The sequence below is a fragment of the Anolis sagrei genome, chromosome 3 (assembly GCF_037176765.1).
Source record: "Anolis sagrei isolate rAnoSag1 chromosome 3, rAnoSag1.mat, whole genome shotgun sequence".
In the NCBI taxonomy this organism is placed as follows: domain Eukaryota; kingdom Metazoa; phylum Chordata; class Lepidosauria; order Squamata; family Dactyloidae; genus Anolis; species Anolis sagrei.
The window spans coordinates 80,295,709-80,308,737 of record NC_090023.1 but is presented as its reverse complement, the minus strand read 5'-3'; the positions used below and the strand labels follow the sequence as shown (position 1 = coordinate 80,308,737).

The following is a 13,029-nucleotide window of genomic DNA, read 5'->3' as shown; positions in this document are numbered from 1 at the left end:
CAAATTCCGAGTTTACCAAAAATCCTAGATTAACATGTGGAGAAATTCAACTATGTAAAGATCTTATGGCCCAATTTCAAGATCATTTTAGAGAGGGCTCAACCAACCCACCCCTCATTCCATGTTAGTATTGGACTTTGATTCAATGTTTCTGTCTCTTAACAATACAATTAGCAGTGCTAGGATTTTTTTTCAGCAACAAAGCTCTCTTGCCACCAATTTTACTGTCATTTATGAACAGCACAGTTTAATGCTGTAACCTTGGTTTCTCGTATTAGATAGTGTTGTATTAGATGTATTCTATAACAATAAATAGCTTGCTATGTGACTCCCAGTAGTTTCCATTTTATGGAGGCTCTAAAGTTTTTATTGCAAGTACTGTTCAGAGGAAGCTTCCCATTGCCTTACTCTGAGGCAGAAAGGCTGTGACTTGCATAAGGTCACCTGGATTTCAACAGCGAAACATAAATTTGAACCCTCCTCTCCAGAATCATAGGCCAATCCTCAACCCACCACATTCATGGTGGCTCTAAATATATATGGACCTAAAATAGTAATTATATCTAGAAATCACTAGTTTGCACCTTGAAACTGTCTTAATTTCTTCTTGAATTGGAAAAATGGAAATTCCCTACACTGCTGACCAATTTGGTTTTGGACATAAAATTTATAATCACATTAGAGAGTATGATTCATCTTGCACATATAAAGGTATTACATTTCCATCTCTGAGTGCATTTTTCAGGCAGTCAAGTTTATCTATTGTACCAAAACTAAAAAAAAGAAATTGTGGAACTATAAGGACTGAGAAATTTTGACACAAATTTGGTGAGCCAGAACTCACATTATCAGGTATGTGAAGTGATCCCCCATTTTGGTGCTGATGGTGAAAATATATGTTAATTTTAAGCATTTTGTTTTACAGGATGATATTTGATTTAATATGCCTTTTTTACTATTTATTAGGGCTGGGCGGTTTCGTTTCGTTAATTCATAATTCGTTAATAATTTGTTAATTTTTTCAATTACAAAACGATAACGAACCATTCTGGAGCAATTATTAAAAAAACGAATTTTCAAAAACGTTTTGTAAATGCTTCGTATTTCAATATTGTATTCGTTTCATTATTATTTCCGCATGTCTGGGCCAGTTTTATGGTTTAATTAGTGAAAAAAAATTATAATATCACACCAACAGTCAACAACAGAGGGAGAGGGAAGCTTCAGAAGGTTTTGGAGGTTTTTTAGCATATTTCGCGGTCGCGTCCGCCATTAACGAATCGATTCGTTATTGTTTCGGAAATCGATTCGTTATTTTTTTACCATTTACGAAATTTCATAAATATCGAACTTTTTAAAAGGAAAATTTTGTAATTATTTTAAATATCGAAACAAAAAAACCCCCCAAATACAAATCGATTTTAGAAACAATTTTTTCTGTTGTTACCCAGGCCGAACGGGTACACACACATGGCCGAACGGCCAACACACCCTCCGCACTTCCCTCCCTCCCTCGCCCCACCCAGCATGAACACGTCGCCGCTCACACACACACACACACACACACACACAACGCAACTTCCCCCGGCCCCCTTCCCTCCACCCCCTCCTTCATCTCCTCCACGCTGCCTCCAAGCCCCGCTCTGCACACTCCAAGCCTCGCCGCGCCGCATCCCCTCCGGAAAGACACACCCCCTCCCTTCGCCCCACCCCTTCCCTCCGTGACTTACTCCTTCCCTCCTCCCACCACCTCTGGAAAGACACGCCGGAAAGGAGTAAGTCACGGAGGGAAGGGGTGGGGCGAAGGGAGGGGGCATGTCTTTCCGGAGGGGAAGGGAGGAGGGAAGGAGTGAGTCAGGGAGGGAAGGGGTGGGGGCGAAGGGAGGGGGCGACTTTGAAGACACGCCCCCTCCCTTCGCCCTGCCCCTTTCCTCCATGACTTACTCCTTTCCGGCATGTCTTTCCAGAGGTGGTGGGAGGAGGGAAGGAGTACGTCACAGAGGGAAGGGGTGGGGCGAAGGGAGGGGGCGTGTCTTCAAAGTCGCCCCCTCCCTTTGCCCCACCCCTTCCCTCCCTGATTCATGCCTGGAAGGAAAGGGGTGGGGCGAAGGGAGGGGGCGTGTCTTTCCGGAGAGGGAGGATGGAAGGAATGAGTCACGGAGGGAAGGGGTGGGGCGAAGGGAGGGGGCGTGTCTTCAAAGTTGCCCCCTCCCTTTGCCCCACCCCTTCCCTCCCTGACTCACTCCTTCCCTCCTCCCTCCCCCTCCGGAAAGACACGCCCCCTCCCTTCACCCCACCACTTCCCTCCATGACCTTGAGCATGGGAGTTGTAGTTCACCTACATCCAGAGAGCACTGTGGACTCAAACAATGATGGATCTGGACCAAACTTGACACAAAAATTCCATATGCCTAAATATGAATGCAGATGGAGTTTGGAGGAAATAGACCTTGACATTTGGGATTTGTAGTTACTGGGATTTATAGTTTACTACAATTAAAGAGACAGAAATGGGGTAAATTTCCAACACAGAACCCCCATGACCAACAGAAAATACTCAAGTTTACACACAAGCATAAAGAAGGCTGAGGAAGGAGGGATGCCTGAGAGAGAAAGAGAGAGAGAGAGAGAAAGAAGGGAAAAGAAGGAGTGTGAGAGAGAGAAAGAGGGAAAGAGAGCGAGGGAAGGAAGGAAGAGAGGCCAGGCAGAGACTTCCAAAACTCTTACTAAAGGCCACAGCAACGCGTGGCAGGGCACAGCTAGTGTATGAATAAAAACATAATCCAGAGTTATTTCACACCAATATATAAGGGAGCTGGGGATAAATGTGTCTGGAATATACTTGAGAGGATGCATATCCTCCATGTGCATGAAAACTTCCTGTCTCTGGTAGGCATCTCAAGGGATATGCTTATTCTCAGCAAAGTATATTTACTTCAAAACTAGGGCATTCATTAAGGTCCAAGGGCATGATTTTCAGACAGGATAGGTCCAGATACATGTGATAAAAATTTTAATGAAGTAATCACAGAGAGAAATGTATTAAATCTGAAAAGTTTTAAACTTAAGACATGAGAGATGGAAATTTACAAACAACAGGGAATCAGTTGCAGGGGTTGACTGGAAAATATGAGCACCTGGACATTCACTAATTATTTTTTTATTCCCAGAGAATGCTTTTATATAAATACCCAAACAAAAATGGTAGGTATATTTCTGTCAGAAGTGCAAGAGATTAGATTGTATAATATTTATATTCAATTCTACTACTGCTGAGTGATATTAATTTAATTTTATAGCCACTACAATGCCGTTATGCTGCAGACATTAAATCCTGTATTAATTCAGAACTGGATAACAAATTGCTCTGTGGTTACCATTCCAGCCCTTCAAGCAGATTTGTATATTTTATTGGACAGAGGTATTATATGAAAGAAAGAAAAAACATATCTTTTAGTAATGCCATTTGTTGTGGCATCCCCATAGGGAATGGGGGAGTATTTACCTTTGCAGCCTCATTCTAATGAAACGTCCTCCTCCTGAGAAGATGCGCACAACAGTTTTATTACTGTATTACTAGTAAGTTGCTATTGTATTATCTCATAAATAAATTCCTATGTATTAAGCTCCACTAAGCCAAAGAAGTGATGCTTTCTGCAAGTTGCTCAATAAAGTTTAAATTCAGTTGTAAATAAACATAAGTATCCAACTGGTATGATAACTAGCTTATGCTGTCTTGCATACACAGAAAATGTTAACTATGTATTTTAGCATAGAATTATACTAAAAGTTCCACGTTCTTATTAGAGATACATATTAGGAAATAAGACATCTTATTGTACTATATAACTAATCTGACACCTCAGCTGGTTCTACAGGGTCAGGAATCTGGAGAAGAAGAACTTTTCTAAGCATCATTTTTTCCCCAAAAGCAAAACTTAGACACTATATTGTGAATTCATCTGGATTTTTTTTTGTCAGAGTAAGAATTTACCAAACTTTACAAATGCCTTCAAAGATGAGACAGAGACAACACATGCCTTTAAAAGACTGAATGGGGAAGAAGGTAAAAATGACTTGTATATCCATACAAACAGAAGAGTTTTAACTCTTAAAAGTCTGGATTTGAATCCCTATGTATTTTGCTTATATTTATGCTGCTGAATTATGCTTTCTAGCTCTTTGTATTAAAGTATTTTATCTTTACAGGATCAAGTTCCTACAGCACAAGATGGCTAAGAATAACTAGATCTCTGAAATTTAGTTGGTGATTGTCAGTGAGATTTTTAGTTTTAAAAAAATACCAAATTGTTCATAAAAGGGATGGAAAGAACTTGAAACTGAAAAAAATCTTGTGTAGGCAAAACACAAACTATTATTCAGACCATATTAATTTTTAAAAAGTGCTGAATAGGCAATTTTTCCACAGCAGTAATTCCCAAACTTGGCTTTCTATATGCTGTAATTCAAATCCCAGAAACTCCAGACAGAATGGCCAATGGGTCTAGAAGTTATTGCCCAACCATCCAGTAAGCACATTCTAAATATGATGCTATGAACTGTAAGTCATCATCTTTTAAAGCAATTAATTCCTGATTATTGAATGGGGAAGGGTTCTAGGATCGAAGAGCAAATATTGTTCTAATCTATTTGCCCATGCCGGCTGTATAGGATAAAGATTGAAGAATAAAATTGTGGGTCCATCTACATTGTGGAATTAATGCAGTTTGACACCACTAACTGGCATGGTGCAATGGTATGGAACCCTGAGAGTTGTAGTTTGATGAGGCACCAGCACTCTTTGGCAGACAAAGCTAAATACCCTGTAAAACTATAAAAGCAAAAGTGGTGGGAGAATGATAGCACAGGGATGCAAACATGGTTGCCTGTGGATTAAGTGAAGAGAGAATAGTTGATATATGCTGTATTGAAAATGGGGCCGCCTGTATGACCTGAGAGATCTAGAGCAGGGGTCCTCAAACTAAGGCCCGGGGGCCGGATGCGGCCCTCCAAGGTGATTTACCCGGCCCTCACTCAGGGTCAACCTAAGTCTGAAATGACTTGAAAACACACAACAACAACAACAACAACAACAATCCTATCTCATCAGCCAAAAGCAGGACCACACTTCCCATTGAAATACTAATAAATTTATATTTGTTAAAATTGTTCTTCATTTTAATTATTCTATTGTTTTTAAGTGGCTTTTGTGCTACAAATAAGATATGTGCAGTGTGCATAGGAATTCATGTTTTTTTCAATTTATAATCCGGCCCTCCGACAGTTTGAGGGACTGTGACCTGGCCCTCTGTTTAAAAAGTTTGAGGACCCCTGATCTAGAGCAATGAAAAAAATGTGTCCTTGTCATCCTCCTTTTCTTCCTCACCTTTTCTTCATGATAATCTTCTTGAACTTTGCTTTTATGGAATGAAGTCAACTGACTTGGAGTGAGTATCACATTTTGAACTACTAAGCTTTGTCAATCTTGAGGCCATCAGCTCAAAAAAGCCTTTGTTCCAGAAGCTTCATTGGTAGAAACAACTGTAGTTGCCATATCAAACAACACAAAGACCATCTAAAATGCAGAATTACTACAGTTTGACACCTCTTTAACTACCATAGCTCCATCCTATGAAATACTGGGATTTGTAGTTTGTTGTGGCACCAAAGTTCCCTGACAACTATGTCACAAAACTACAAATCCCAGAATGCCATAGCATATAATCGTTACAGTTTATGTGGTGTCACACTGCCATAACTTTGTGATGTAGATGCAGCTATATTTAGTCTTTTCTGCATACTGTTTATGCTGTCAAAGTGAATTCCAACATCTAGAGATCTATGGAAGAGAAATATTTTCTACAATTGTCCATTCCTGAGAAATGTGTTAGGGACAACCTTTCTTCAAGCACTTGTGGCCTTATAGCAACTTCTAATGCAAATGTTTTTAAACATATTACCAGGTTTTGAAGTGCAAATCTGTTGAATTTATGACCATTTGTGTACTTTTCAACCATACTGGTATCTCCCAGGCAAATCAAATATTGACTAGAGTCCCTAAGCCCTAGGGGGAAACTAATGATCATATGATGGGTGGATGATGAGGCATAGACTAACAGTAGAGAGGACAAAACAGGAACTTATGAATGAAACTGTATGACAAGAGGAGATGTACCAAAAAGGTAGATCTGAAGATAAATGACAAGGTTGCTTTCTTTATAGCCTACTGCTATAATATTCAAGCAAAAGGAAGAGAGCAGAACTAACAGGTGGCTGCATTATACTAGCACTGAAAAATGTCACATTGAAAAGGATATCACTGAGGAGGGGGAAAGCTTGCCAGTTGTTTTAGAGACAAAGACATGGAGCAATGGATTCAAACTGCAAGAAAAGAGAGTCCAACTAAACATTAGGAAGAACTTCCTGGTGGTAAGAGCTGTTCAACTATGGAAAATGTTGCCTGAGGGTGTGGTGGAGTCCCCTTCTCTGAAGGTTTTTAAACAGAGCCTGAATGGGCACCTATTGGGAATGCTTTGATTGGGTGTTCCTGCATGGAGGAATGGAGATGGACTGGATGGCCTTTATGGTCTTTTCCTACACTATGATTTTAAGAGGGTGGATGTGCTCCTAAAACTAGCCCTACAAGTTTCCAACTAATGCTATGTAGGCACACAATAGATGTGTGAGTTGCAAACAGTATGAAGAAAAAATAAATAAAAAGTTTTCCCCACAAAAAGCCATATTATATGAAAATATAAGGGTTCATGTAATTCCCTGAAAGTGCAAAGTTAACCTCCCTAATATGTGACACAAGGATTGAAACACCATATTTGCCCTATTGAGAGTATATGATAATAATGTTTATTTTAGTGCCCTTTCTACTAAACATAGTACAATAAGAGACAAAGATAATTAAACAAAACACTATAACTATAAAACCCCACAATATCCACCAGTCACCTCAATGGGCTACCAAAGGATTATCTTTTCCGAAAAGGACAGCTAGAAATACTATGTTTTGCTAAACAAATTCCAATATTGATATTTAACTGAGTTATAATGAAGCAAAAAAATACAAAACTGGCTAATGTAAATAACTTCTTAAAGAAATGGCATTGGCATACAATCAATAACTTAATGTATCTCATTATTCAAAAATCCAACCACCAAGACTCATATAAAACACAAAGGGAAACATTTACTAATTACTATACCTTAACCATGGAGAAAAAATATAAAAATGGCTGCAAGCCCATCAACCATACAATCTTTATACTAAAGTTTCAAACTGCTCGAAATAGAAAAAATATCATTAGGCATTCTATTTGCATTGACAACATGCAAAGTTAGGTGGTTCAGGATGGGATTAACATTTTATATTACCTTGTATCTCACATCCAAGTGATACACACATTAATTTAAACTCCGACCATCCCAATAGATTTAAGAATCATATATGGGGAATCCAAATCTGTTTGTAGTGGTAAAACAGTGGCATCTACCTCACCTTACCTTTCTCTTTTTCTGACTACAGGAACTCCCTCGTCACAAAAAAACCCTTGGATAACCACTACTTGGAATCATAAAATCATTTCAGGGCAATGGGAGGATATTATCAACTGTCCAGATTAGATTCCTCTTGCTAATGTGCCTATTGCTTGATTCCGCAGATTGTGTCTTCCTACTCCTTGATAAAACAAAAGAAACGTCCACTTGTACTTACCTTGTTACCCCAATAAACATGACTTCCATCACAACATTTCAAATAATTTTGTTCCCCACTCCTTGAAATCAAAAAGATGCCTGTCCTGCAAATCACTTGCAAATGAGATGGCAGATTGAGAGGGCCCTTTGAAGCAGTGTTAAAGCAATTATATGTTGAGGCAGAATTGTACAGAGCTATTCAGTATTTTAGTGCACAAATCACATACAGACAAATATGTTTTCAAACAAACCTTGCCTCCTTAATTCACAAAAGGCCAGACATTTCCCTACATAAGCAAATTACTTTCATTGAACTCATCTGGGTTTATTAAAATAAGGATCCACAATTTTAGAGAAGTGAAGAACAGAACAGGAAGTGAGATGAATGGTTGGTATACCAATTCAGAGGGAATTTTGGATAATGTATCTCAACATGAATACACCAACAAATAAATAAAATAAGGTACCAGAAGGGTAGGAAGAAAACCTGAAAGTAGCTCTCACAAGTAAAATATATAGATAATATATGACCAAGTAGCTATGCAAACCTGCAACCTATGTCACAGGGGCAAACACCAGTCGGACACAACAACTGATGAGGAGAGCAAACACTATAGTTATGCAACCTAAAGTGATTAACACGTAAGTGAAAGTAATTGAGTCACTGAGGTTACCTTTAAAATACCCAAATCAAACTTACTCAGAGAATCCTCGAAGTATGTAGAGAGAAAGTCCCCTTACAAAATAAAGGGTGTTACCTTATAGATGTGGAAGATGTGTGACTCTATATAATCTATTTTTAGTATATTTTTTATTCAAGAAAACAAAATTCCCAATATTGTAATCAACAAAAACATATCCAAGAAAAACATTAAAACAGTATCTGTATCGAGAAAGTACATCATAGTGTGGAGTTTCTTAATGTATTAATAAGGTCAACAAGTAAAATCAACAAAGATACAATCATTATATACACTTAATAACATAAAATAATGATAGCTGTAATAATGAAAAGCACCTAATTTAGTTTAAAACTTTCCCTGTCTAAAGTATACTGCATTTATTGTTCTAATACAATTTTTAAAATTACTTGAATATGTTTTGTTCCCCCCCCCCCAACTCTAACCCCTTTCCTTTTATTTGTGCCATCTTCTACATAATCTAAGGAAGCCTTGGGTAACTCACAAACTTAGTTGAATTAACTAGGCTTTTTTGGCTGAACACCTGTAATCTGGGTAGCTGTAATTTTTTCGAGCTGTATGGCCATGTTCCAGAAGTATTCTCTCCTGACGTTTCGCCTGCATCTATGGCAGGCATCCTCAGAGGTTGAGAGGTCAAATCTCTCAACCTCTGAGGATGCCTGCCATGGATGCAGGCAAAATGCTCCTGGAACACTGCCATACAGCCCGAAAAACTTACAGCAACCCAGTGATTCTGGCCATGAAAGGCTTTGACAATACACCTATAATCTGCCTGGGAAACTGTTAGGAATAAACAATTTAACACTTAAATTCAGTTTAAGTCTCTCCCATTTTAGTGAATTCTACAGTAGCAAGTATTCCGTTCTAAATTAATATGAGATGATTCCAAGTAGTATTCCCCATTCTGAGTCTGCAGGCTAAAGAGTGAAATAAGAACATTTCTAAACATGTAAAAGAGAAAGAAGTAGGGCTTCTGATTCTGTGAAGAAATTACGTGTTCCCACTCATTCAAGCATCCACAGATTTACCTTGTATTTCAATTCATTCTTGGTAAAATTGGGCACCATTATTACTTTCTCTGCAATCTGTCTAACTTGGCATTCTATCTTAATATGATCCAGTGCCAATGGTTTTGTTGCAACCCCTTTCAGGACAAAAATATGATCCGTGCCATCAGCTTTGTTCTGTAAAATAAGCTTCCCCTATGATAAACAAAAGAAGTAAACAATCATTACCAATGTAGATTTTTTTTAAAGAAAAGTCAGGAATTGTGAAAGAGGTTTTCTGATGGATGCCATAGGAAATGCTGTGTCTAAGCACGAGAGGAAATAGTTTTCATTGAAAGAATTAAACCAGATTTTTTTTTTTACAAGGATGATACAATGGAATACCAGTTTTACACAGTTCTAAACAAGCTGGATAATGGCAACTATTACACATTATGCACATTTCTATGAGCTCTTTGGAGAAAGAGCAGGAATAAGAATAAAAATATAAAATATAAAACAAGCAAATGCTCTGAGAACAAATACTACCAATATAGAGTATAATCCATACATCACAGTATATATTATACCCAAAAAAATTCAGTAAAACAAAAACAAGAACAACTTATTGTGAGCAATACAGCTTGTAAGGAATGCTGCTAGGCACTGACTGTCCTTCACTGCCACACCTTCTCTGTAAGGATATTGGTGTGTCATACAAATTTATGGATTTCATGTCAAACCTTCAATTTGTTTCCTTATACAAGTTAGCTTACACAAAATATGCCATTTTCAACAGAAAAGAAGAAGCCATGAAAATGAACAAAATCTGGCTACCAGTATTAAAACTCAAACACCGGGGAACTCCAGAGGAGAAAAAATCAGGAACAGATTTTTCTCAACAAAGAATTCCCTCAGGCAGTAACAGGGCACACCTAAAAACTGTCAGGCCATCAAATGCTAATCAAGCTAGCCAATTGAAACATTCACACCTAGCTCCAACAAACAAGAGTTCTTTCTCCCACCCTGGACTTTCCACAGATATATACACCCATTTTTTCTAGTTTCAACAGACCTCACAACCTCTGAGGATGCCTGCTATAGATGCAGGTGAAATGTCAGGACAGAATGCTTCTAGAATATGGTCATACAGCCCAAAAAACTTACAACAACCCAGTGATTCCAGCCATGAAAGCCTTTGGCAATACAAAATATGACTCTTTGTCCTCTTCATAACAGATAGATTTCAATAGTATGGAAAAAATATATTGGTGAGAACTAGGTTTCCAATTATATCCTAAAGAACTATGCCTTCTGCTTTTTGAGAAAGCTTGTAATTTTGGTACCTCCTTTCCTTTTGTCTATTTTAGCTTAGCCTTTCCCTCACAGTTCTGGATGTTTTCTCCTTTGTTCTTCCTTCCCCTACTTTTTTTTGTGCCCAGCTCTTAGCACCTCCTTTACCCAAACATGTTTTAAAAGGTTTTATTGTGTAGAAAAGGAGAGAGGCATATAGGAGCATGTACAGAACATCCTTCTAAGGCTGTACAGAGGAATGCTACCTCTGTGGGTTGTTTCAGAAAGCATAAAGCTATATGTTGCTCCATTGAGTTCAATAGAGCATATTCTCAGGTAAATATGCACAAGAATGCAGTTTTAGAAAGGAAGGAAAGAAAAGGAGACAAGATATAAAAGACAAGGATTGGATAAGCAGTATAAATATCATAAAATATTTGAGCACAAGGAGATAGAGGTTGACAGAGAAAGCCAGACCAGAAGAGTAATTTGTTAAAATAAAGACAATTCAATATGTGTGTTTTTTATTTTTAAAACTTCATAGTATTGTCAGTTGTCATCTTTACTCTTGAGTTGTTCTGCAAATGTTAACATTTCTACCTATGGAGGCAGCTCTCTCAGCCTGTAATCTCTTTAAGAGACCAGAAGTATCTCATATTTTCCCTTTGCCTCCCTCGGTTTCTTGATTTTTGAATTATAGCATATATCCAAACAAACTTGGAAAGAGGCCCAAAATGTACTTTATTCAAGTGCCCACAACAAACTATGCTACTACTGTTTTGGAGTCACCATAAGAATACTGGTTAGCTAGACCTTCAAACCATTTCTGTATACAAGTTCTTCTCATGCACAAAACATGAGACTTTTTTCTCTTACCTTGGTTTCACCTTCTGCAGTTGGCTTATACATAAGAGTGTAGGGAGTTGTTTCACCTGGGGCTATATATATAAGAGGGGGGCCATAAAAACTGCATCCCTTTATAATGGCATCAAGTTTCCAATCCTGTTGACTCATGTTAGTCTGAAACAAATAAGCAGGTGTAACAGTTCCTTCAAAAAATGGAAAAATCCTGCACACAAATTTATTAACAGTTAATGGAAGATTGTTGGTGGAGAATGACATTATTCCAAAACAAGACAGTGGTCTGTCTATTCTCTCTGATTCTCCGCTTCTCCAGATTCCCCATTCTTCAGAAGGACTCTCCTGATTTTTCAAATATAGACACATAGAATTGGAAGAGACCTTGTGGGCCATCCAGTCCAACCCCCCGCCGAGAAGCAGGAAAATCGATTTCAAAGCACAATATAATCTAAATGAAGTAAGGAGGTGTGCAGGAGGGCTCTGATACTTGCATAAATTTCCATTAATCTATGCAAGCTAAAAACTTTTTTCAGCTGTTTGTATTGTTATAATTATGCACCCAAAATTACACAAGGTTTTTAAAGTAATATAAATTAAATGCAGGAAAAACTTCCATGTCCATCCCATTTCCCATTTTTTTACAGAATACATATATGTGTGTGTTTTGCTAAAACATCATTGTAACCTTAGACATTCCTAGCCTTGTTGGAGTTTCAGGAAGCAAAGTGAACATACTATTGGAATGTCTTGAGTCACAGCATGATATGCTGGAGTTACAAATTCTAACTCAGCTTCAGTAGTATCTGTATTCACCACACACTCGATTTTAAAAAGACGGATATCGTATTTGGATTGCAGAAGAATGTGGCAAGGATATCGGCCAGGATACTGAGGTATAAACATCATAGGAAGTTCAACAGCATCATCTTCTGTGGAGAGAAAATGAAGTGTTTTTTGGATTATGTTATGGGTTTCACAATTTGTAGAGAAAACAAATGCAATTAGGATTCAGACAAAATTGCTAAAAGGTTTTTGCTGCTCTTTTCTCTATCAACAATATTTTTGTTTCTACAGTTATTATTCCATCAGTTCTACATTAGAGCTAAAACAATGATATCCTTTGGGGAAATTCATTAGAGCAGATCTTTGTAAATCTTATAAAGATATATTTGCAACTAAAAACACACATCTAGACTACTGGCTTACTATATCCCCTACAACAAAAGTAAGAAGTCACACAGCAGGGAGATGGTTTAGATTGCACAAATTATTTATCACTCTCCCATAAACCTTATAGGGAGTCTATTAAAAATGTTAGCAAAGTATTGAGCCAGATTTGCCTTTAGACATATCTGTGAATCAAGGGTGAAACTGGAATTTTAAGGGGAATCAGAGATGTACAAGTTTTTCATTTACAAGCAAAATTGTTTTTGACCATTGAACAGATAACAAGGATTTTATTTTAAAACCATCAGGTCTACCTT

General features: G+C 37.8%; 1 protein-coding gene across 1 annotated transcript in view; it reads right to left on the bottom strand.

Annotated features, from left to right (window-relative positions):
• CFAP47 (cilia and flagella associated protein 47) overlaps window positions 1-13,029 on the bottom strand; it is a 318,966-nt gene that overhangs the window by 144,920 nt on the left and 161,017 nt on the right. Inside the window, exons 46-48 of the mRNA XM_060767112.2 lie at window positions 12,281-12,474; window positions 11,561-11,704; window positions 9,434-9,607 (exon numbers count right to left, since the gene is read on the bottom strand). Coding sequence (XP_060623095.2) covers window positions 9,434-9,607; window positions 11,561-11,704; window positions 12,281-12,474 — 512 coding nt within the window. The remainder of the gene's footprint in view (window positions 1-9,433; window positions 9,608-11,560; window positions 11,705-12,280; window positions 12,475-13,029) is intronic.